The 25,411-nt window shown below is 45.6% G+C and overlaps 2 protein-coding genes across 10 annotated transcripts in view; one reads left to right on the forward strand and one right to left on the reverse strand.

The window, feature by feature from the left end:
* mmd (disintegrin and metalloproteinase domain-containing protein mind-meld) overlaps positions 1 to 25,411 on the forward strand; it is a 131,896-nt gene that overhangs the window by 58,491 nt on the left and 47,994 nt on the right. The window lies entirely within an intron of this gene.
* Positions 20,290 to 25,411, reverse strand: part of LOC111252774 (uncharacterized) — a 28,661-nt gene continuing 23,539 nt past the window's right edge. Inside the window, exon 6 of the mRNA XM_086993593.1 lies at positions 20,290 to 25,366. Within this exon, the coding sequence (XP_086849719.1) occupies positions 25,346 to 25,366 (21 nt within the window). The 3' untranslated portion in view covers positions 20,290 to 25,345. The remainder of the gene's footprint in view (positions 25,367 to 25,411) is intronic.

Below are 25,411 nucleotides of genomic sequence, written 5' to 3' on the forward strand. Positions count from 1 at the left end.
ATATACATACATCTCTTACTGTATCTTCCGAACGCATACGTTCTGTATTTGTAAGTAACAATAAGTATAGCATGAAAATGTGGGAGGCACGTGCCTTTCATCTAATTGTACCGGGTGTATAACGGGTTTTCTATGCGCATCGACTTTGGACCTTTTGGCAGCCAAAAACGCAACGATTCGAAGAACAAACAGCCCCATGCTGGTGTCATGGCAAAATGATAGTGATTGGAATATACAACCGCCCTACGTGATGCTATGAAAGAATTGTCGCTTATAGTTTTGTCAACATGCCAAATATAATAGGGGTATAGTGTAAATATCCGTTAAAGTAACATTTACAAAATCAAAATTAACTTTGTCAACGAGTAGCGAACTCGGACCGGGACGATACGATACTATCTATTTGTTGATAGTATTATATGTGAGATGAAAATCAAATCTCGCAACCCTGTGTCATATGGGTTGGGAATTTTCCCTCAGCTCTTCCCTGTAAAAGCAGTCGTCTCGAACCCCATAATTCGAGAGGAATGATAAACATTTTAATCGACCTACGCCCATTGGAAATAAAATCTGCCCTCACTTATTATCTAACGTAGACTGCAACAGTGGACTAATGACTAACTTGTAACAGCCAAATAAATAAGCCAGAATAATTTATACGATTTGCACTTATTAGTACGTAGGGACCAAATTACGAAGTGTCCTTTAGCGAACAACAAACACTACATCATACGTAAGGTACCACTCTATACTAATGAGTAATGCTACATATCTTAGAAGCGAGGGTGAGAAGCATTTGGTTGACTCGGGCTGTTCTCTGCGAGCATTGTTTGTTTTTATGTAGCCTATTTCGCTTTTCGAGACCCGCTACCATGCGCGCTCTGTCCCCGTCGTAACGGACACAGGTTTTTTGCGCGGACCAGAGGGCACTGCCTGCCCACGCATGATACGAGGAGACATGCGTTGCATCCCGGGCGCGATCGAACGCGCACTCATACGACCCATGTGAAGACGTCACGAACTAACGGCGAACGTGGTGAAGACAGGTTGGGGCACGCGTTCTTTTTACCCGAATACCATATTGTGGCTCTACTCGTCGCACAAAGTGGATTACGAAGGCAGCTTAGGTCGTTCACTCTAATTATTGTAGCCGATGCACGGCAGGTCCAGCACAGATTCCTATGTGTCTAGTAGGGCTTCTTATGCTGTCGCGTCGCCGGTGTTAGCGAGGTGCCATGACGTGTAATCGCTTCGCGGTTTCGGCCGTTTTTGGTTCAGCTTTTTACTATGTCACGATTCGATATATATTTCTGGTGCATGCGGCACGTTTAGATAGCTCAAAGATGAATTGGATACTGAATAAATAAACTGCGAAATTGAATTATCTGAAAAAAAACAGAAATTTATAAGGGCAAGTCCAGTAATTGCTGCGGTAAAAAGAAACACAATCAATTTGAAGCATATCTCTTTGCAGTGAAATGTTTCGAAATCATTATATTAATAGAACATGTTAAAGGCTGTTAGTTGAGATAAACGGTTAGTATGTCACTCATTAAATAAGCTAATTTTCAAAAGAAGGTTCCGTGACATATTATTATCGTGAATCAGAAAGTTTCGTTATCACGTTCACGAACCTCAGCTTGATGAACCGATGTCCGATTACGAATGATCATTAGGACAATTAAGGTATTTGGCAGTAAGCATTGTCATTAATTAGTATACTTACTGATAATTATTCTACCCGTCATAACTCGCTTATGTGACATTATAACGAAGTGGCCTATATGTTATATCTGCTCTATCGACAGAATAGGTCCAAGCATAGGGAGCGCGCCTATTCAGGACACATCAGTATCTGCCAATAGGCGATATATTGTATATACGTACGACAGCATCTCATTATTAGTATTATGACATACCCGTAAAGGCTACAGAAGGGTGGACTCTTAAAACCCGCGTCGTATTACTGCCTCTGTATTGAACCGAAAGCGGCAGTTTACGCTGCGTCTGCCGTCGACACCGAACACTGCTTTCAGTTTATCGAGTGGCCATGATTTTTCGTCGCCATTCGTTAATTACCTATACTGCAACTTTCTGCTAGGGCTAGTTCTACCACTGTTGTACCAGGAGCATGGTCTTTTTCGTACTGCGTGTCTGAACAGCACAGATTTGCAGATTGATTGGACACTGCCCCCAAAAAGACGCCCAGGTTTTATTCAGGCCTTAGTTTTCTCCTTGACCACCGTCATCTGAGTTGACTTCGTTGGGCAGCTCAGAACCAGACACGTCAATCTTAAGGGGCAAGAGGGGCTGCGGGAAAAGCTCGGACCGAGGAAACAGAGTCTCCCCGGACGCTTCTGATCACACGAATTCGTTCCTTCGCTACTGCTGGCCTGCGCTGACCGGCGTAGTCAACCAACATAGCAGAGTGCAACAGAGCGAAGAAATGTTCACGGACGACGCGGTAGTGTCAACGACGGCTGACAGAAGCTTTGCTTCCCCAGTCTGCTTCCTCCGGTGTAGCGACAGCGGCGCTAGCTGGAGACATTGACGGCAGTGCCGCTGGTCGGACCACGTGCCTTCTATTCGGTCCTGTTCACTGCCTGTTACGGGGGATGCCGTATTGGAAACGGTGAGGGGCGGGCCCCGTACGGGCTGGCCAGTCAATGCTTCAGCTGCCGGACGCAGAAACGGAAACACGGTCTTGCGTTGTAATAAAATATAATTCAATGAACCAGTCTGCGGCTGCCTTCATCGGTGGAAGGCGACGGGGCAGACGGCTGGTTGGCCTGCAAACGGGCAGACATCTAGTCCCATCTGAAAGGGCGGGTTTCCGCCCGTGAGTGTCCCCAAGGGTTGCGCTCCGAACAGGAGAGAGGCGTCGAAGGAAAGATCCAGCCATTTCCGGATCGCGTGCACCCCTGCGGTCCCAGTGACACATATAGAGACCATGACACGGCCCAGTAGAGAGCAGGGCGTAGACATACAGATGAACAAAAGAGTTTATTGGAACAGGAGCAGCGATACTGCTACCAGCACAATACTTCTTCGTATTCCTTTTTTTTTCTTTGACCAACTTAGCAACTCGGTCACAGATGCCCTACTCAATATTCGTTTTGACCACTTGAAATAGGCCCAATGAGAGTATTGCCCAAAGTACCATGGAGAACTAGGGCGAAGAACGTTGAAATGAGGGAAGCGGGACTAACGGAACTAAATTATGTTTTGCTTTTAGGTTTGTGAATTAATGCACTCTAACTTAAATTATTACATCGTTCCGGTCACCTGGTTAGCATAGGAAACACATATATCTGTTCTTCATATTGACATGCATGTATAGGTAGTTTGTTAAGTGTGTACTATTTAATTAGATAAATTTATAAGCTTATAACGTCTCCTGAAGTAAAAACGTAATAATAATAATAAAAATTTAATATAATTTCTAATCATCAAACTCCCTAAAGTACTTACTGTTTCACCCACAACGGCGATGAACTTTACTGCAGAGAGCAACTTCTTACATACAGCAACACAAAAGCAGAAGCGTTGTTAAACCTCGTGTTTTCACTCATAAACTATTTTGACAGTTCAAAATTTTCGTACAGAATCGCTTCTCGTAAATCAAAACATAACGAAACGAATTAGTTCTGCACCCAGCAGCGCTTCATAGCAGTAATGAGCCTAAACTCGTAGACTCTGACATGAAGATAATAACATGTGCTGTTTCTATTAATAGAAAAACACATTAGAGACATTTTTTACCACGACACATTTGTCGAGGGTGCGACCGCAGCTATCTGCCGTGACAGCGTCATCAGGGATAACGGCGTACCACCTGCCTCGCCTCGCTGATAGAAATGGGGCGTCGGGTCATTATATTAGCCTCGAAGACTGGAACAAGCAAGCTCAGCGGTCGCCTAGTGCTTCCTCCACTCACCGCGGGCTCCTATGTTACATCTAAAGAGCACCCACGACCATCTAGGCCGCATTCTTCCACTGCAGCAGACGCTACGGCTGCGTATCGAGAGAAAGACATGCTAGTTAAGCACATGCTTTGCTGTGCCTCGTTGAAATCTTGCCCCTCGAATGAGCCCCTCGAAGAAAATCTCCCCTCGTTGCCTGCACAGCTGGTCGAGCAAGTGACTAGACGTCTGCCGCTACTACCGCCCTTTGACCCCCTGATTTATCTCTCGCGGGCTGTCTCCGTTTCAGGAAGAGACAGTTCTTTAGCAGCCGCTCCAACGAATCGTTAGGCTGGCTGCTGCTGCTACTGCCTTCGCCGCATGTGGCGATGGCGGCGGTAGGACAAGGGGAATAGCCTGATATCTGGTGCTGTTGAATGAATAACGTTTTGGGGTGATTCTAGTGAATCCGCTAGTGTGAAAACTAAAGAGCACGTGAGCGATTCAAATCGACCTACTTTATAAAAACCGCACAACGGCAAAAGGCGCTGCTAGGCGCCCTTTGCGGGCAATCATTGAGGGTGAGGGCTTCGGGGTGGTGACCACTTTACGCACCATAAATAAAAAAGCGCAGCGTGGGAACGATTGAAGTTGCGCAAAACTAAACAGCGCGTCTAAGATCAGGTTGGACGTTGAACACGCGCAACTTGCAAGAAGAACGCGGTCAAGGTTATAAGGGGACGAATATATCGTCGTGTTAGTTCTAATGATAGGAACGGGTGCTGTAGTGCGGTGGTCAACTCCAACGGGATGATGACGGAGTCTGCGAAGAGACCCGAGATGATGCCGGATGAAGGCGACAGTTTGTTCAGATTGGACGCTAAAGCACTTTCTGGGAAACAGAGGAACGCGAGAAGCTGAACGCGAGAGGAAGATGAAGTAAAGCATCAGATTTAGAATAGTTCTGATAAGGGGCTGCATACCACGAACAACGCACGATATTGTGGTCTTATCTTGTTACCGTCATTGTCTGCACAGCGGCAGTCGGAGCCTTGCAGAGTGAAATAACACGTATAACGTTCTATGATTTATAAGTCGGAAGAGGCAGTGAGAGTGACCGAACAGTCAAAATCGTTTGGCTTTTCTAATAAAGCGCCGTTTTTCTAGCAATTTACAGCGTCGCTCCTTTCATAACTTGCGTAAAAAAAAGTTAATACATTACCTACCAGTTGCGTTCCATAGCTCAAACGCTCAGGATAAGAACGTCATTGGCGTGGCGTCGAGGGTAAAGCCGCCGATCTGCTATTCGCCAGGCTGTTGTCCTGGCGGAAAAGCGAACGAAATTCGTTTAGGACCCCTGCGAAAATTTTTAAAATAACTTTCGCTCGCCGTTTTCCACCGTTTTGACCGGCAGAAGCCTTTCTCGGCCTTCCCCCGGGTGGGTAGCACTCGCGATGACGCCAGCAAAAAGAGTAATGAGAGAACTCAGAAAAGTAAAGGAGGTTTGCCTTGAAGCTGAGCCGCCTACAATGCTTGGCGCTGTTGCACTTGTGTTACGAGCGTCATGCAAGCTTCGTGTAATATACCGCATTAAGTAAAAGGTCGGGAAAACAGCCAGCCAGTTTGTCGGCGGAACGGGCGAATAGACACAAGCAAAGGCAGGGATTCTTCTCTCTAATGGCTCTTACCCACTACTCATCTTGTAGATCGCGCCGCGCCGATGACAGGGTAACAGAGACCTCCATGGCTGGTTTTTCCCTCGGTGTAAGCGTCACCGGGACGAGACTATGTCGGGGCATGGGCTGGCTATTGAATGGTCGGGCTTCGTTGAGGATTGCTGAGGCCCACTGGCGCTACTGCTACTCGCACAAGAACTGATGGAGGAGGGAAGTACCACTGTTTGTTCCGACGAGACCACCAGTCAGAATGTTTGGGGGTCCCGCAGTGAATCTAAGGATTTGAAGCAGGCGTGTAATAGTGAGGAAAGGGGCGTTGGAGAGGAATAGGAGAGGTCTCATCTCCTAAGGCACAACCGGTTAGATAACTTGATTACGGACAGGGAAAGCATCCGTTCTAATACCCAGCGAACAGCGAAATAGTCTTAGTGCCCGTCGACGTCGTTGTCATTGTCGTCGACAACAAGGATGAAATTGAACAGCACGAGCGAGCGAACAGGTGGCATGCAAAGGACCGAGCCGAGTAATCCTACATGCAACCAAACCCCCGAGACACGACAGCCAGCGCCAGCGGTGAGCAGGCAGCAGCAGAGGCAGAGGCCGAAAGCAGATCGGGACCCCAAGAGCCCTCCGGATTGATTTCGCTTTTACGGCTGCTTCTCAGGGTTGTTCCGAGAATCTCAACGCACACGAATGAAAGGAGACTGTTCACTTCTGTAGAAGCCAGTAGCAGAAAGAGCTGCGAGGATACACCCGCGAAAGGGTCTGGGGCTACTCTTGTAGAGACCCCATAAGCGACGAAGTGAATGAGACTGCTGACGGAGCATTCGTGCTGTTTTAGCCAGCAGTCTCATTTGGGGAGCGGGGCTGATGAGTAGAGAGGGCGCATCGTTGAACGATAGAATTCGCACAATGTACAAAATAAGTCTATAGATCCATGTGCTGTACGTACTGGAAAGTGTATATATCTGTTGCCGTATGGCAAACGATGCCACTTGTGTATAGAACACACATGTATATATGGTGATATACAATGGTAGTGAGGGGTAAACAAAGCTGTCTCTAAGGGTACATTTTCAAGACTCAGTCGTTAGCATAAGTACACATATGTCGCCTGTTGGTAATATTTTATCAATATCGTTTAAAGCAGCCATAGTCATATGTTCTAGCAATGTTAATAGCTATAACATTAGAATTGAGGTGGTATAGCAAAAAAAAGCCTTGGAACTCATCCTTTGATGACTAATTTTTTCTCATGTTTCTCCGTATTCAATCCGAGCATCTCAGCCTCGTCTGTTTACTGCGTTCAACTCGAATGAGGATCGCGGCCAGACCAATTCCAGGCCCGCTTAGTCTCTAGGTGACGGCGGATCTGCAAGAGCGGGTAACGGGAAAGAGGTGCGCTTATATCTCCGATGCCTGCTGAAAGCAGCGAGACGAAGGCGGGGCATCGCTTTGAATTGCTAGAGCTGGTGCCGTCTGAGAACAACGAGTAGATCGGTATCGCTTCGCTTGGTTGCGTCGGTTGAAGGCGAGGCGATGAGAGTCACTGCGAAAACGTTCCGAGTGCAAGAATGCAAAGTCCCGAGTTTTCAGCGCACACTCCCGAAGATTTGGGGTGCCCGGAGGGTCGGGCAAGTGTCCGACTCCCTGCAACCCAGCCCAGTTTTGGTAGAAGTGGCGAGCAGTGGTCGTGGCTATGGCGGTTGCCATGGCGCTGCCAATTGGAGTGTCCTTCGTTCTTTCCATCAACGTTTGGGATTTCAATCAGCGTCTGCGACAAACGTCCTGCCGGGCCTCTGCTACTTTAGGCAGTTCTCTCCGAACAGCCGCGCCAATGACATGAGGAGACGTGGCAACGCATCCAGGCAGTCAGCCGACGACTGGATGCGAGCAGTAAGCGTCGAATGGACGTGATCTTTGATACGAAGGACAGCAGCAGCAAAGAGCCCCGGGCAAAGGCCCAGCCATGAAATAGAGGAAGACCTTCGGTGGGAAAAGGGGAGAACGAGCAATAGGCAGAGCGAGGTTAAAAGACAAGACGCCACCAAGTTATCTGAGCGGGGCCGCAGCAGTGCTCTTTGTCGCAGTAGCGTCGGCAGCACTGTTTAACAGTGAGGTCGCCGGTCGTTGGGTCTGAGTGGTGTCATCTGACACGCTTTTGTGAGTTGCTACGATTCACAGATCGGCCGCGGCCATCCTGCCGGCCTGGCCGATATTGCCAGATGCTGGGGTAAGCATGAATCAACCAAAAGCACGCTTCGGGTAGAGCGAGTGAAAACTTTGAGTAACAAACCAAAAAAGTTACCAACGTTAAGTTTTTTTTTTCAGATAATCAGAAAATAAGTAGTTGTTGCATGGCTTGTCTCGATATATATGTGACGAGACGAACCATACATGAACACGCAGACACAAATAATAGCAAAGATAACAGTATGAACGATTCAGATCGCAGATATCCTTAAATTAATTTAATCTACGCATTTACCCAACTTAACAGACTGGCCTACGACAGAGGCTGTCGTAGGCCAATTCGAAGATAATGATTTTTTGAAATTCTATATTAGCTAATCACAACCGTTCTATAGTGCTTTCGTTGGTAGAGTTGAACAGCTATCGAGTTGAAAATACTCTAAAAAATAAAAAAAAATTAGAGGGAAAATGAAAAAATATCGTGAAAGTAAGAAGGGTGTTAGGTATTAAGCCTTGGTAAAGATATGATGCTGCTGAGTGCAAGGCTTCAAGAATTAGAGTTAGTCTATATTTACAGTGGTTTTATGTTGTTCAAACAAATTGTATATACTGGAATCTTTAAATTCACAGTAGTTTTTCTATAGTTTGATGGAAAACGTTTTTTTTGGATATCCAAAAAGGCGAAAATAATCGATTGAAGAATTTTAGTGGGCTTATTTAAAGTATTATCACAAAAACAAGAGAATGTGTAGCGATGCTAAAATTTGGTACATCTTTCACATCAAATTCTGCGGAACTCCTCAGAAAGTAAATGTATGAAGCTGTATTATGTTCTCTTATCTAGCTTAAATGAATGTTTCATTCTATTATTGAAGATGGCCTTAAATAAAATGGCCTAACCACGTCTTAAAAATGCTATCCCACTCTGACAACCCCATCTTTGATATTTTTATGCGTATAATATGTTATTAACACATTTCAGGAAGCAGAGATGATACAAAGTGGCTTGTCATAACGATGACAAATGCCCCTAGGAGTTTGCCTCCCTGTCATCCAGACAGAGACATTTACGAGGAAAATGAAGATTCTCGCTAGATAAACCTAGCCCCCGGCCTCGGGCCAGAACCCTTTCTCTCACCTCCAGTAATCTTCAGGTTTTTCGGCAGTTAGCTCGTTACAGGTGTCAGTTACCCAGTCAACGGAACAATCATCGCTTCAGCCCCATCGTCGTAAGGCGATGCAAGCAAGAGTAACAAAAACATCCTTCCTGAATCTGACACTGTCAAAGCAGCGACGCTTGTCTGCATTGTGGGCGTCTCTACGTTTCATTATTGCCTGCTTCCGCCATAGTCTAGTTGTTGTTGTTATTGTAGTAATACGACCTGCGCAGATACCGCTTGCGTTTGCTGACGGGTAGTGAAACCGTTCTTCTCATTAGCCGCGTCTCGTCGCTTTGGCATTCCCGCTACGTCTGCCGATGAGAAAAATTGACTTTGTCGGCGACTTCCTCAGCTGGAGAAAAGCGAAAACGACTATTGTTACTATAAAGAAGGTCAACAGTGAGCTTGAACGAGTGAGCGAGCGAAAGATCGACCGACCGAAGCTGGGCAAATCCCAGCGGGTCATTTAAATAACGCTACCGGCGCAGAACGTTTCGCGGCATCGGCATGTTATTGTCGAAAGCTGTGAAGCTGGCGCTACTGCTGCCATACAAGCGCCTGCCCTTGTGGTGGCACCGGTAACGATGAGGGCATCTGCAGGGTCGGCAGTGTCGACATCCGTGCCCACAGTGGCGTACGCGACAACGTCCCGCTCCGCTTTGCGCTTGTCATCGCAGCGCGGACGGAGCGAGGGAAAGGGGGAGAGAGAGAAAGAGGTCATAATCACTGCCCCCCAGCCGTCGTTCTCCAGCCTCCGGTGGCTAAGTGGTTCTGTTCCGTACTGTGCAGTGTGTGTGTGTTAGTACTCCAATTTACCTCCACGCTTTTCGGGACCCCTACTACTGCCACCTCTACTACGGCTGCTTAAAGCAGTTTCGCAGAGCCAGTTTCGCTCGTAGCGTAACACGCTTGCTTATGGGAACCTGCCCTTGGCGGCACGTGCATGTACACACAGGCATACCTACGAGATCGAGCATGTAGCTGAAACGAGCAGGCGGACTTCTGCAGGACACGGCGCAGCAGGACCTGTGCGAGCTAGCGACGCTACGGCTTAATTATTTAAGCTCTCAGCGGGAGTTAAAGAGGCAAGAAAGGAGAAGAGATAAAGAAAAGCGGAGTAGAACGGCGGGAAAGAAATAATTGAAGAAGGAAACGAAAGTATGTGGACGTGTCGGCACGTGTAAGCGTGCCGGCAGCAGGAGATTGTTAGTGTGAAAACCAAATGAAAAGACATTTAACCGTTATGTTTTTAATTTTGTTAGAATTAACAAGCCAAAAATACGATACCATTTAGTTACGTTTGATGTATTTGGCGGCTTACCATACGAGATTCGTCGACGTAGATCTGAGTAATTGAATACAGTAAAGATTATGTTTGCAAGCTAATGGTACTTCCGCAGTCGTGTAGATCTTAGGAAGCCTCTGTTTGACAACTGGATGGTACACAGAAGCTTTGGCAGTTATTGCATGTGGATTTAATCTGATGTGGGCTTGTCGATGTGCGCCTATGAACAAAAGATCTGTGTTGTCTGTATAACGGGCCGCAAATACTTGCGATGCCGTAAGCAATGGCGGACCTATATGAGTTGCGTATATATTTGACGGTAGTAATTCTGGCTGATGACTAACATTACTTGGACACGAACCGTTAACAATGTCCCTCTTTTAACGCTTGACAGGTGGTCTATTGCAAACAATGTTTCGTTGACACAACACTACCTCATGTAGCACACACACACACACAGACACTCTCCCATAAATATATGAAGGGTGTATATTTTTAGTCAACCATTGCCAACGATTAATACTAAAATAATTAAACGACCTGTATATAAAATGTATAACTTTTCCCCCTAGCTACCAATGCTCAAACCGGTTCTGGTCGTTAAACTGTTGATAATGGTGGACCATTGATTCTCGAATAGGGACGCGGCTTCTGAAAATTGTCATGTTGTCATTTTTTCGGCGGAGACTTTATCTTTTGCGATATTCCCACAGGAGGATCAGAATACTCTACAATGTATTTCTTTGGAAAGTTCTAGGTAGCATATACCTTTCTTTCATCGAGTGCCATGTCCTGTTGGAATTCAAGTAACCATACGATACCGCTAGAAAAATTATTTATTTAATTAGATCACATCGTGTCAGTTTTTTGCTAGAAATAGAAATATCGAAGCATTAGTATCGCAGTAGTTAACTGGAAACTCTGTTGCTTATAGTGTGTTTCAGTTCAATAGAAAAGAAGGATTTTTTTTTTTTATTAGCGATCAATTTCCCAATTGAACGTGTTTGATGAAGGGTGATGAACTATGACCATGTTCAGTATTTTGTGTAGTTTGTCGCGTGATTTAAATTCAATTATGATGGTAACATTATTAAATTTAAATCGGTTTCACGTCTTTACGTGGTATATGCGATAAAATCTGCACCTATTTCTCTGTTATTGCAAATCACCTATGCATAGAATGTTAGTTTTTGTAATTTCTTCAAAAACATCACTCGGTTTAGATGTTGTAGTTGTTAACATTCAAAGTCCGATCACGTCTGACCTACTTTTACCTCTGAGGAGCTATATAATGCGTAAACAAGCAGGCTAAACGGCTAACTGTGCCGGATATGACGCTCCTTCTGAGCTGGTACATAGTAACTACGACAAGGTACTGCTTATCTCTGTCTCATAATTATGTAAGCCATGAGAGTCCGAACTTCTACGTTCGATGTTTGGGATGCCTAGTTTAAGACCGTCTGAATATAAATTGCCTTAATGACCTCGCCACTATAAACCTGCAATGATTTTGTCGAGCAGTCCCTTATAGCCTACCTAAATTCACCCTCTCACTATCGGCAATTTTTCATCTGAATTGCGCTTATACTGACGAGGTCTCCCAAGCCTATCATTGCGGTACTGTCGACAGAAAGAACTCATAGGATGACTCGAGCGAAAGTTGGCCTGCGCGCAGATTGACCATTCATCGGGGACAACATGCTCCGAAAATTTGCATTTTAAAATAGGGTTAGCCATGGCCTTACGCTTGAGTATACTTTAACTCCACATATTAGGCCGAACCGGCGCTCTGCGATCAACGGAAGGGTAGTGGGACAGCCCAGATGGAGTTTTCCGTTCCATGTTCAAGAAGTGTGTTAAAGTGGGGGTATATGGGTTCGTTCTATACGGCAGACCCCATATTTGGTAACCGTGGTTTTTAGGTATGATACACTTACTAAATATTGCGATGTAATAATTGCGGTTTATAAATTTAAATGAGCCTTCATTGTGCTAAGCGTTTCATCGCTTCGTTAGTACGAGCGGATTCCATCAGCAAGGGGGTAGAGATATTAAAGTGCTATTTATTTAATTTCATTGACACATCAACTCCTGGATGCGAAGTTTATATATTCACAGGTTTGACAAACCCCTATTAGATGTAAAAACCTTTGTGTTCATTAAATTGCCATACCTTCGATTATTGTGGCCGATACCTTCAATAAACAAATTCGTACGTTAGAGTACGCTATAATATTAATATGACTTATGTTTAACTGTAATAAATCTTTCGTCATTGGCGGTGAGAAACTGAAGGGGTAACCCGGAAGCGCGTAAAAAACCTTTCACCTATTTCTTTTCGTTCAGCAGCTTTTTCCAACGCTTCTCGCACTGTTCCCCTGTTGATCCCTTAGATTCTTTATCCAGTTTGGCAATGACTCGACGTTGTCCTCTGTTCAACATCTTTGCGCTCTACGTAGGGAAACACTCCATCGTTTCGCCAACGCCAGCACCCAATGGCCATTTTTTCTTGACGGGTCGCCCTTCCTCTCATTTCCACCGTCTATCTCCCACTACTCTCGTTAGGCTTTTCTTTCTATGTGCCATCTTGCACATTTTTCTCACGTCCATACGCCGCGTTTATTCTTACACTTTCGTCCCGAATCTTACCGTTCCACTTTCCCTCGACTCGACTTCGCCTTTAGCCATAGCTTCCTTAGTCCTTAGTTCGAATTTTTCGATTCCGAATCTTTTGGAGGACGATAAAAACCGGAAAAAAAGGCTTTTTTCATCTTCTTCGCTGCTGCTGCTGCCGTCACCGTCGCCGTCGTCGTTGTAGTAGCTCTACTTTTCTGTGAATGCAACAGGCGCGAACGTGGACGCGCGCGTGGGCGCGATGGCTGTGTCCCTAGCGATGAAGGAACGAAGCGTACGGAACAGGATCTCCCATTTAAGAAAAAGATGCCTTTTCCGGGAGAAAGGCTCAGCGAGAGGAAAATAGGAAACTAGAAGGGGACAGAGGGGTGGGCGAAGTAAGATAAACTTGAGAAATGTAGGACAGTGGCAGTAACAGCCAAAAAGGCAAAAAAGGCGGAAAAACTCGACACCGTCCTCTCTCCATTCTACTGGTTGGAAATTTAGGAGTTGAACGGGTCTTGGATGGGGGTAGGCCTGGTGCGCTGCGCTGAAAGTATTTCCCCATTCGTTCGGCTGCCGTCGCCTCCGTACTAGCCCGTGTTAGAGCGCTGTATCGAACGAGGTGAGACTTGAGGTTCATAGGAAACGAGCGGGATGACTGATGTCGGTGCTAACGTCGCTAGACGCAATCCAGACTAGGTGGATAGTGTCACATTGTGTCGGTGATATACATGTACAGCAAAACAGAAAAAAAAAGCTGGTAGCTAAAGAAAAATGCAGGCGGAAGGGCGATTTGGGGGGCCAGGGGTGGCCAGAGCACAAGCGAATTCACACCATTCACAGCTAAACTGAGTTTGCTGTTCGATAACACGAGGGCCTGTCACATTCACTAATACACAACCGACTACTAGGATAAGAAAAAGCAAAATCCTTTACTGTATGCAGCTGTCGTACTTGGCTTTTGAGTTATTGCTAGCTGCCTAGATCCTTATAAGCAACCTCCTATGCTTCCTTTCTTAGCCTGCCTTCCTGCTACGGAATACAAGGCTAAGATGACCTGAGGAAAAGTATACTGGCAAAGGCAAAAATACTAATATATGGTATAACCAGCTGCTAGTGTGTTGATGTCTAGTACTGCTGTTCACAATGTACCGTCTTGACGCCAAATAAGATATACTCTGTACTAGCCTATTCCTATTGTCTTGCCCCTTATATACAAATAACAAAAAAAAAAAGCCTTTTGCCAACGATATGTGTTTGTGTGTATATTTTACTAATTAATAAATCTTATCTTGCAAAACGAATTTACTTAGACATAAGAGGAATGCAGTCGGCTTCGAACGTATTAGCAGTATTCACGTATAAAATTCAGAGTTATCTAAAATCGATTCCGATCCCGCTCATTTTCTTCAATCGTATGAAGCCATTACAACGACCATTGTGTATCAAATCGTTTGTGTTGGTAACAAATATTTGAAAGACTAATTAGCGTAATGAATTAAACGTTAAGGTTCCTATAATACATAGCCAATAGGTCAGCAAATATGACAACTGTTTGGTCCTCACCTCCATATATATTTCCTTTTTTTTTTACTGCTATTTGGGATTTCAGGACGATAATGACGACGACGAGAGAATTTTTATGCTTTAGATTTCCTCTCGATTTCCTTACTTTTGCTTTCTCTCAAGCCAACAGCGCTAGCGCTATCGCGCCCATCGTTACCGACGGCTTCCTAACCGCAGTGATTACGTGGGTACTCCTCTCGTTCATCATGCATAAAAAATGGGAGAACCTTCTGACTTTTTCTTCAACGAGCATGCTCGAAGGATCATGTGCTACCACTAGCGCTTTGTCTCGCGGCCTCGTGGTCTATCGTGTCCTGGATATCGAAACTGGTCTAGAATCACTACCACATATTGCGTCCAACATGGCTACTAGTGGCCGCGACAACGAGAAAAACGAAGAGCACAGGTCCTGGCACAGACCGGAAAGCTGCGTGCACTGATGCACTATGCATACATACATACATACGCGAGGATTCGCTAAATTGAAAGCTGGATCAGAAAAGCTCGCACAACAAGTTCGTACTTACAAAGTGAAATGTAAATTCTTTGGCACTTGAATAGTTGCATTGTAATGACGTGACCAGTCACAGTTCCTATTGTCAACTGATTATAAAGGTTAGTGATAATGGTAGAAATTTATATATATCCTTCGCCCAAAGTCGACTTTGATGACTTCTCAGTCATCTTGTAGGCATTAGATTCTGTTTCTCATTCGGTTTCCACTCGATAGTATTGAACGCTATTTGTCCAGAATCAAATACCTCTTTGTCGAACTAAACGAGATAGAGGTAGATATATTTTACTCTTCTATTTTTGGTGCCCCGGAAATCGACGAACTTCTATGGTCACTTTTACCTTTCTATTAAAAATGAGATGGAAGTTGACCCATATTCGGCTGAAATCTTCCCTTCGACCAAAAATTATTTGTTCTATTTACCTAGTTTTCCTAGTTTGACGGCAAATTCAACTTAATATTACCTTCCTACAGAAATCTTAAGAGTTCGGCCTGCATCCGGTATTCCCTGGGATCTTTCCCACATCTATTCTTTCGACAATCCATCCTGAGCAAAGTTCAAAGACAAAATGGAATAAGAATCATAGTTTTGTGTATCGTGTGTGTATTGAATGGTAAAATTTGCCCAATGGTGGCAACTTGAAAGTTGATCTTCGCTCCTGGTGTAGACAATGGTGTAGACTCAGATAGTACGGTGCGTTCTAGTCATCTAAGCGCAGTGTGGCACCTCGGCAACGATCCAGTTGGTCAATGAACATTGGGCCATGAATGTGGCCTGACTTCGCTAGTATGACAAATGCCCCATAGCTCGAAACGAGACTCAATATGTCAATGTTCAGCATAACTTGGCTTATACTGCTTCTGTGTCCACTGGGAACGTTTGCCTTTTAGATAGATGTAGTCAGCTTCCTTAATCCCGATGACAATCAGTGGGCTCTTAATGTTTTCTTTATGTGCGCATACATATACGTTTGAATATAGCTGTGTTGTACCGTACTACTTGCATACTTCTTTCTGTTTGCACACGATCAGATGTGCAATCGCATACACTAAACCCAGATACAAGTAGGCCTTCGCAGTCAAAAGCCACAGTTTAGTCTGCTAGAATAGTCGTAGATTAAGTACTGTTTAATGGAAGAAAAACAGTAGGAGATTAAATTGGAAATGCGACAATCTTCGTACGTAACACGATTACCGTATCTGTCAACTTAACTAGGATACATCAGCATTCTGCAATCTTTGCAAAGAGAACTGTTATTTCAGATACAAACATTTTAGGAAAATTTAGGTCAGATTCGATTATTAACGTTGGGTTAATTGATTGTTAGGTTCGTTATAGGTTGCTATTTTGGCTCAAGCGTTGTCTATTTGCTAAAAATGTTTCCTATTTTATGTAACCTTGTGCCACTAAGTAAGACTTCAGTGAAGATATACAGTCAAACAAATGAATTCATTAAATGTGCCAGGAATATAGAGACCTGCTTACGAGAACAACTAAGTTCCAGCGTCTGAGACATATCAAGCGGTGGCAGTTTAACGAGCTTGAAGATTTTTTCTCAGAAAAGCAAATGTCGTATCTTGATCGGTATTAACATATTGCTATAGCGGTCGGAATGAGGAGAAAAAGCTATACGAGCGGTAGAGGGCTCGTCTAGAGAATGTACGAGAAGTGAGACGTCTAACTTGTAAGTGATTGCACATGACACTTAAATCGCGACGAATCCCCTCAAGCCGCGATCGGTGTCAGACGCTCTTGTGGGTGATCTTCCGACAAGGCAATCAATGGGGGATGAGTGGCGTCGCGCGGAACACTGGGTGTGTCTCGTTTTTCGCAGGCAAAACGTCGAAATCTGCTGGCAGAGGAACAGGGCACCGAAGAAGGGGCGCCAGCAACGTCGCTTTTTGTATTGGAACGGATGACGTATGCAGGAACGGGTTAAAACGGGAAGAAACGAGAGTGAGCGAAACTGGCTTCGACTATCTCGACAATGAGGGTTCGCCTGAGTTTTTCGGGTATAGTTGAACAATCCGGAGAAAAGGACGGACGACCCAGGTCAGAACGGAATGACTACGGAATATGACGTAGACCGAATAAAGCAGAATGTCTTTGTCTATCCTGCTACCTATTTCGTTCTAATACGCCTCTCCCTTTTTACTCCCCCCTGTCTCTGCATTTAGGCGCGCTGTCTGAAGATCCGAATGTAACAGTGGTGAAGTTGCGCGGGCACCGACTCGACCGACTTGCGCCCATCGCGTCTGAAAAGGTTTGAGCAGATAGAGGGTTAGAAATGGCGCGCGAGCGATAAGGAACGACGAAACGCACGCGGCCGGTTGAAACAACGGATAGGAACCCCACTACGCCGTAATGGCCCTTCGTTGGCTATACGGTTAGAAGTAGCTGGCTGACGTAGAACCATAGCGGCAAAGCGGCCATAACGTAAAGTGAGCGCAGGATGGCCGGGAGACCAGGAGAACAATGCAGGGCATATAGGCGAGAAGCGAAGACGGAACAGAGATAGAACGAGACCAACTGGCGAACCAACGAACACAAACATCCGAGTCGAAATAGGGCCAAGTTGGAAGAAATAAGAAGAAAATGGCGTCTGCCTCGCTCGAGACGAGCAAGCTGCGGCGGCGGCGGCGGCTACAACAACATTCACTTCTACCTGTCCTGCCTGCCTACTTCGAAAGTTGGGGGTTCTGCAAGAGTTGTAGGAGTTGAGTGAGTAGGCGGACAAGTTGAACAAGCGAACGATTGCGGCGACGGCGGCACAAGGGTCGACCGTAAGAATAGTTCACGGTGGTCGTCAGCGGCGACCACACCAGCGGGGGCATCAACGGCGGCGGACGCTTTGTCTATCTACGCACCACTGCCAGCGCACTGCCGTATGTTAATGCAATGGAGCTTTCAAAGCACTACCAGCATTGCCCCTGCCTTCGTTCCTGGCCATTCCATCGCATCAAGCACCGAACCGCAGAACCATGGGGACAAAGAAGAGTAGATAGACGATTCGGACCGAAACGAGTTCAGCGAAAAACGCGCGGCAAAGGTGGGCGCATAGACGGCAACAAAAGCAGCATTTCGGGGGTTATACCGGATGGTAATGGTAGTAGTGGCGCCGGCGATGGTGGATTTACGGGAACCTCAAACTTGGGTAAGTGAGGCCACTAAAAGTAGGGTTTTGTAAAATGAGGTGGGAGGAACCAACACAGCCCTACTGCTGCTACTGCCACCTATTTTGGAGAAACAAGTACAGCTTATCGAAGACTGTGTGCTGGTGCTCCACGCTGGTCCAACTGCTTCTCCTGCTGCTGCAGCAAGCAGACGGAGTTGAGGCATTTCGCAGACAAATAGGCCTAATGGGGGATCTGTGACGAGAATGGAAACGGCTGTAGCTGAAAAGGCAAAGGCCGCACGGGTAAAAAGGAGAGGAAGAGGCGTGTCTGTGGGGCAAACCCTAGGGAAGTGAAGCAAGTACGCCTGAAGAAGACTTCCGAATAGAACTTCGAGGCCTTACAGACAATAAAAAAAGACAATCATGGCGTTTCTCGAACGACTACTCGTATCAGCTTTGTCTTGCGACTAATCTGCTGTCTGATATAGTAGTATAGCCTGTTCAGCCCGTGCTTGTTTGGCCTACGCCAAATAACTGACCTGGGGTCAAGGCTTGCTCCTAAGTCGATCGCTAGCAGATTGATAAAGTTCGCAAATGTCCAAAACTTCCTTTGTTCTTGTCGCGCTTTTCTGCGCCGACCCCGGCATGCATTTACTTGCTTGCCTGCCTGCTGGCCAAAGTGTATCAATGCAGTTGTTACTATGCGTCCTTTTTAGATGCAAGTGCCAATTACACAGATGTCGCTGCGTTCGATTGGTGTTGCGGCTGTTTCTGCTAATGTAATCAGAAACATCAGATCGTAAGCTAGCAATGCATACTAAGTTAACTGAAATCGACGACGAGCCAATGGGTTTTATAACGATCGAACAACGGGTGACCAGGAGATCACTGGCACGGCCGATGCTTTTTTTTTGCAAGTGGCCATATCTACCCACGGCTGTCGCATTGATTGTGACAATTTCTAGAATTTCGCCACCATTGCACCCCCCATGATGCTCCTGTCCCTCTTTGTAAAGCACCTCCTCTTCTTAGAAAGAGATAAAATTACGGGTTGGTGCAGACCGAGTTTGGTACGAAATAGCAGGGAATCTAAAACACAGCAACAACCATAGCGAGAAGACAGGTCCGAAGCAGTAGTCCGATGAAGACCCGGCAGCCGCTAGCGCGCGTGCCTCTTTCTCAATAGTCCGACAATAGTCTTTCGATAGTGTAGTCCTTCTGGTGCTGATTCCACCGCAATCGCGGGTTACTGCAGTTTTCGTCGTCATCGATAGGGTAAAAATGAAACTAGAGGCCACTGCTGAGTAAAATGGAAGGAAAATAGCGACGCGACAAGAAAATAACGTAAGTGAGGGTTCATGTTCGGTAGAAGGTTCAGAGAGTAGGTTGACCAGGGCTTACAAGAACGTCCTTTTCCTGTCGACGAACCGAAGCTTCCAATCTGGGTCTATTCCCTTCCATTCAAAGACAGAGAATGAAACTACCATTGCCGACGGTAAGTAAGGCCACCATTGTCAAGCAGCTGGTGAGGCGGCAAAGCAGGCCACTGAAGGGGAAGAAGCAATGTTGAGTATTTCAGCGTCACCTAGATGAACCAGAATGGAAAATATACATCAATGATATTGACAATTTTAATTCGTTTCAGAAAAAAGTAACTGTAATCTAGATTTAAGAGTTCCGAGACGAGCGATCAACACCTATTTAGGTGCAGAGCACAAGTGCGTTCATAATACAATGGCAGAGAGGCAAATAAATAAAGTTCATAGACTTTTCAGTCTCGCTAGCCAAATGGATTGATCTAACTATAGGCGCAGCGATTCATTTACTAATAATATGTAACGCACGAAACCGTTGGATTGCGTTTTTTCTCTCTTGTCTCTTCACTGCCACAATTTCTTCAGACTGAGGGTCAGAGGATTTACTGGGGTTTCGGCACGCTCGATGTATGTACAGTAGCGTTGTCCTTATCTGTAATGCATGTGTCCCTACGCCTGATTCACCAGCTAAAGCAATTTCGTAGCCCTGAGATACTGCCAGTGATAGTGGCTAAACGATACATGAAAGAGGCGTTATTAGCCAACGTAGGCGGGAACTTAGTACACAGTAACAGAAGTATTTACTAACATGTATGTGGCACATTTTCCTTACAAAATTCAAGTCTTACCGATCAGAGCTAGGTAGGACCGGATAGCATCATAGTTACAGCGGTTAAGCTAGCGTATACCGCATCACAAAAGAACGAACAAAAAACAAAAACGGACTTCAGATACGACGCTTTTTTACTCCCTTAAGATATCTATGTAGCGTATGAGTCTAATCAATTATTCAAAAATTTTTGGCTACTTGTCTTGCGAAAATTACCTGTTTATCACCTAATCAGCAACCGCACGGCAGCTGGGTTTGACTCGTAGTAACATGGCCAGTTATTTAAGATCATCCTATGCTCGGTTTTGCTCGTAATGTCATGTACGAAGTCAGACAAATCTGTTCTAACACGTTGCAGATGCCCAACTACAGTCGTATAGCCTACGGCGATAGTTTGTTTTTATCTGGCTTTGCCTCACCTTAGCGTGCCTTCAACAACAATGGTGTTAATAACAGACAAAATTATAGACAGCTAACCAGATACACACTATACATTGTGCAGAAACATAAAGCTGCCTATGTACCTACGAGCTAAGCTCATATACTATTACGCTCTCCGGCTGTTCGGTCCATGTCGGAAACAAATGCTGCTCTTGTCTAAAATCTCATTTACTTCGACGATACTTCGTATTTATTTGAATATCCGCACCATAAACATTACTCCTGACTGTGTATTTTACGTCAAGTTGTGCTCTCCAAAGGGTAGTTATTAACGGTGTCTCTATTTGCCTTAACTACTTTGGTAAAACCTGCTTTCGTAAAGTATCAGAAGGGATGTTTGCAAATGTTTTGCTTTCTACAATAATATACTCGTTCACGTCGACATTGTCCATCCATGTGATACGGATGACGTTCAACAGGGTCGAACGCGCTGAAATTTATGCGACGATGGGAAGCTTCCAACATGAACTGTTGTTAGCGCGTGTCGCACGATAACAAAAAAAGAAAAAAGCGATGCATTTAAGGCTAAAGCGAACGTATTAAGCGATCGGGGGTCATACGTAGACTTCACTCCAGTGATGTCCATATACGAATCAACTGTCTGTTACTTATAAACTGATGTCTATCTGTGATGTGCATTTTTGCTTTTTCGCCCTTGGCTAGCTTGTTTTTATCATTTCTCAGGAACGCATGTGGAACAGCGCTAGGAGCTGGAACGGGAGAAGCTTTCTAGTGAAATTTGCTTCGCTTAATTTCTTCTCCAGGCCAAACAGTGTCCCTTCATTCGCAGAAAAGGTCTGTGTAAAGACGCGTCAATGCTGCCACAATATCGACGTTAAACAACATTATGATGATAGCCAGGAACAATGTCGTGAGCATTTCGATGTCATCTATCGTTTTTTGTTGAAATTATCCTCCGCTGTGCAGTGTTTCTGTAGCAATAGTCAAATAGTGGTCCAGATGTGCATATTTCTTCAGGTAGGTGCCTAACTAATACCTTAATGCAGTGATTACAATTCTTGTTACTTTTACCGCACGAGGGCAAGTGTATAGTCGTATACGCTGTCAACGGGGCTTCAAATGTAGGGGCCGACAACGAGCCCTTTCTGAGAATTTTTTTGCAGAATTTATTCGCCTGCCCAAATGATTCTTTTCTTAGATGAAAGTCTACGCGGACGGTTTTCGGTGAACATCGACAGCCACCACTGAATAGCATGATCACGGGGCCTATCAATATCGTCGCAAGGGCCGCGTCAGCACATTATGGATACTTGTAACATGGTCTTGTGCAAACGTACACTATGGGTGCAAATCAGACAAAAGCTTACGGCAAGCAACAAATCATTCGGAGTTGGCCCACCAGGCTAATTCTAAACTATATTTTTATGAATTACCTGATGCTCTGCCACTGTGAAGCTAGATGCTTCCGTTCCCATTCAATAAATGCTGTCAACAATATCTCCCTTTTTTGTTACATGATGAATTTTAAAAACTTCTTCGCTGATGTTTTGCTAACAGATGTTATTGATCTGCATATGTTAACAGTCAAAGTTATTGCTAGGACGTTGCTTTTCTGTAAGGCAGTAATAAAACATAGCCAGCCCGGCATTGAGATGACGTTCGTCTCAGAAGATTTGCTGTCTTCTGCTGACTCCTGCTTTCCACGATATTCTCAAAGGAGGCAAAGTAGTATTTCTGCTACGTAAACGCAAACCTGCATACAGCTGAAAATAGAACTCACGCTAACATTCTTGAACGGAAAATCGTTGGAGGGTTCGATGTTGAAGAGACTGACAGTGTTATGCTATAGAACAGCCCAAATAGATTATCCTACCTGGCCCATGTACAGGCCAGGTCCGTTAGATATGAAAGCTTGCTTGTCCCTAGTTCGCTTCCGATTGATCAAGCACCACATGAGGAAAAGCGAAAACCCAGAACAAGAAGTGGTTAAACTGCGGTGAGTTTGGAACTTTTTCTATGGCATCCAAAGGATATGGCCCAGATGTATTTACCAGGCAAAAAATATTTTGCATCATTATGCCTGCGGAGCTTTCTTCACATGCAGATTTTGTAATGGATCTGCGCGTGCTGCAAACAAGAAGGGGGATTCTGCGAAGGCAAAGTGCTCTTTCTTCAAGCTATCATGTCTCAGCTATATTACAAAGCCTTGAAAATGTTTAGAAATTAATTTGTCATGAAGTAGTTTATGCTCTAGACTAGTTCTCTTGTAAAATTGTTAGCGTTGCGTTTAGTGAGAGTTAATACTCAAGCAGAACCATTATCCTACTAAAGAGATGTTTTCTGGAAAAATTGTGCAGTGTAAAATCAAAGCGACCGCACTTTATTATAGCTTTCTTAACTGAGACTACTGACATTTTCTAATCATTCAGACTGCTCTATAATATGACTGACAGAATGCCGTGTACGTCTGTCTACTAGAAGAACAGCTGTCCACCATCACTATCAGGTGCTGCTACTAGCATAGCGGGAGAGCATTGTCGCATTGGAAATCTGAGTTCACACGGCAGCACAGAGAGCGAAGCCTCTCGGGATCTTTATTTTTTACGAAGATTCGTACAGCCATGGTAAAGGGGTATAGTCATTAATTAGCGGCCATGTGGCTTAAAGCGGCCCGTTCGGTGGCATTAGAATGCGCACAGACGTCCGTACATCAGCTTTCGAATCAGCTGTGAAGGTGGCCGAAACGTAGCGCTATTTCAGTCCACTCTATCTGTGTATTTTTTTCAGCGCAAACAAGCTTGCATATGGAAAACACGGTTTCCCGTTAACTATGAGCTGAGTCCTTGCGCAGTTTCGCTGAAATGGCGCCCATCCTGTTAGTGATCATGCGCGCCAAGCAACAAAGCATATATATATATATATATATGGCATGAATAACACGTAAGGAAGAGTGATGAACTAGCAAAGCTCGCACTTCGCCTTTGTTATCATCATCGTCGCCGACGTCGCTCACTGCTTCAATCGTAGCTACCTCCCTGCTTGCAAACATGTCTAGTACATGCGTATAGTATATCGAATATGACAATAGGCGCTAACGCATACAGCAGTATGCACTATAGTTGCGATGCTACCTTATATCCGTACCAGAAACAATAATTGTAAGTTGTGCTGGTGTAAGTGAAAGGAGCAAATCTTCACGTAAATTTCGACTGTCACTTGGCCATCCACAGTGACAGACAGCAGTGGAAAACGGCTAGGCAAGCAGGTAGGCAAACATGCCAAAAGAGGCTCCATATGGTTATAATGGCGGCAGTGACAGCGGTGGATGAAACAGCCACGGCACAGACTTTCCTAGCAATATCGGTAGCTTTCTTTCCGCACTTTCAACAGGACTCTAGGGGGGTCCGACGAGGCGGCAGTCTGCTGCTAGCCTGCTGCGTTTTGAAATGTGTGCGAGATGCATAGGCGCTCTGAACGATCAGCATTCCGACAGGAAGTGACGGCGGAAGCTGACACATACCCTTATCCATCGGTCCTTCTCCGGCCCCAAAAGATGAAGAAGCAACGAATGAGTGAACATAAACGACGCAGACAGTGGAAAGGGTGCAAGCAAACATAGTAGCCACCGGCCAGCACAAGTCCATGATGGCGTGAAGGACCACGGCGTGCAACTTAGCTGGTGAGGAGTCGACAAGCAGGCTTATGGCGGGAATGCTAGACGGCGAAACAAAGTCTTCTTAAAGCATCGCATCGAAAGTCATCTCTCAAGGCGACGCCTTCTCCGAAGTACCTACTCGCCCGGCAAGCGCGCTCGAAAGGGCAGGAAAGCAGCAGACATGCATGATGCCAGCTACTGCCTTACCACTCTACCACTCTTAGCCCCCAGCTCTTTACGAAAAGGGGAGCAGCACTCTAGGAGGACGCAAGGAGGAACTGGAAAGGGGACTGAACTGGTAGTTCCTCCCCCATGCACATCGTGCCGACATAGATTTCAGGGGGCAGTGCGAACGAACAGGATACTGAGGATAGAAACGTACAAGGAAAAGGTTGTGCTGAATGGATAGCTGCCAGCCTGCCTGTGTGGGTGTGTTACTGGCAAAATGTAAGATGGCAGACGGACCACCCAGGAGGACAAAGGCGCCAAAGAGTAAGGCATTGGCATACACGGAGCGGTAAAGGGGCTAGAAGGGGTGCTGTTGCCTCCAAACGAAGCGCATTTCATCACTTCGCCTCCGCACCATTGCTGCACTGACAGTGGTAGCACTTCACAAATCGATCACGTCGGTCCTCTTCGCGCTAAGGGCCAATTCGAGTCGAGTCGAATGCCAGCCGAACGAACGAGGCCGATGGACGCTTCGGCACAGAACAAGAGAGAGAAGACAAGCGAAAGAAAGGAGTGTGGGAGCAGTCGTCCCACGCAGCTCGTCGGGTGTTTCTACTGCCATGCCTGCTTCGCAGTCGGAGTCTGCCACGTTCTTTAGTGAAAGGATAGTGGGCAGCTTTGTAGCGCGAGGAAACCTGTTGTTGAAGAGGGCGCAAAAGCAGCTAAGACGAAGTAGCGGTGGCGGGCTGACGGGTGTTCGGCTCACTTGCAAAATTAAGGCGTAACGCATAGTGTACGGCCGCATATACCGACTGGTTGTAGCCCGTTAGGCCGGCAGTGACAACGCATGCTAGTGGTTGTAGTCCATCGATAAGCCGATAGGATCCGTCACAGCAGGACCTCATCGATGTCTATAGCATAGGCGGGACCTGGTTCCAGCAGCAACATTAGCAGCAGGCTTGCGTTTCCTGCAATCCAAAAAAAGCGGACGGGCTTTTAAAACGGTGTCGGAA

Source organism: Varroa destructor, unplaced genomic scaffold, assembly GCF_002443255.2.
Source record: "Varroa destructor unplaced genomic scaffold, Vdes_3.0 BEIS01000006.1, whole genome shotgun sequence".
Classification (NCBI taxonomy): domain Eukaryota; kingdom Metazoa; phylum Arthropoda; class Arachnida; order Mesostigmata; family Varroidae; genus Varroa; species Varroa destructor.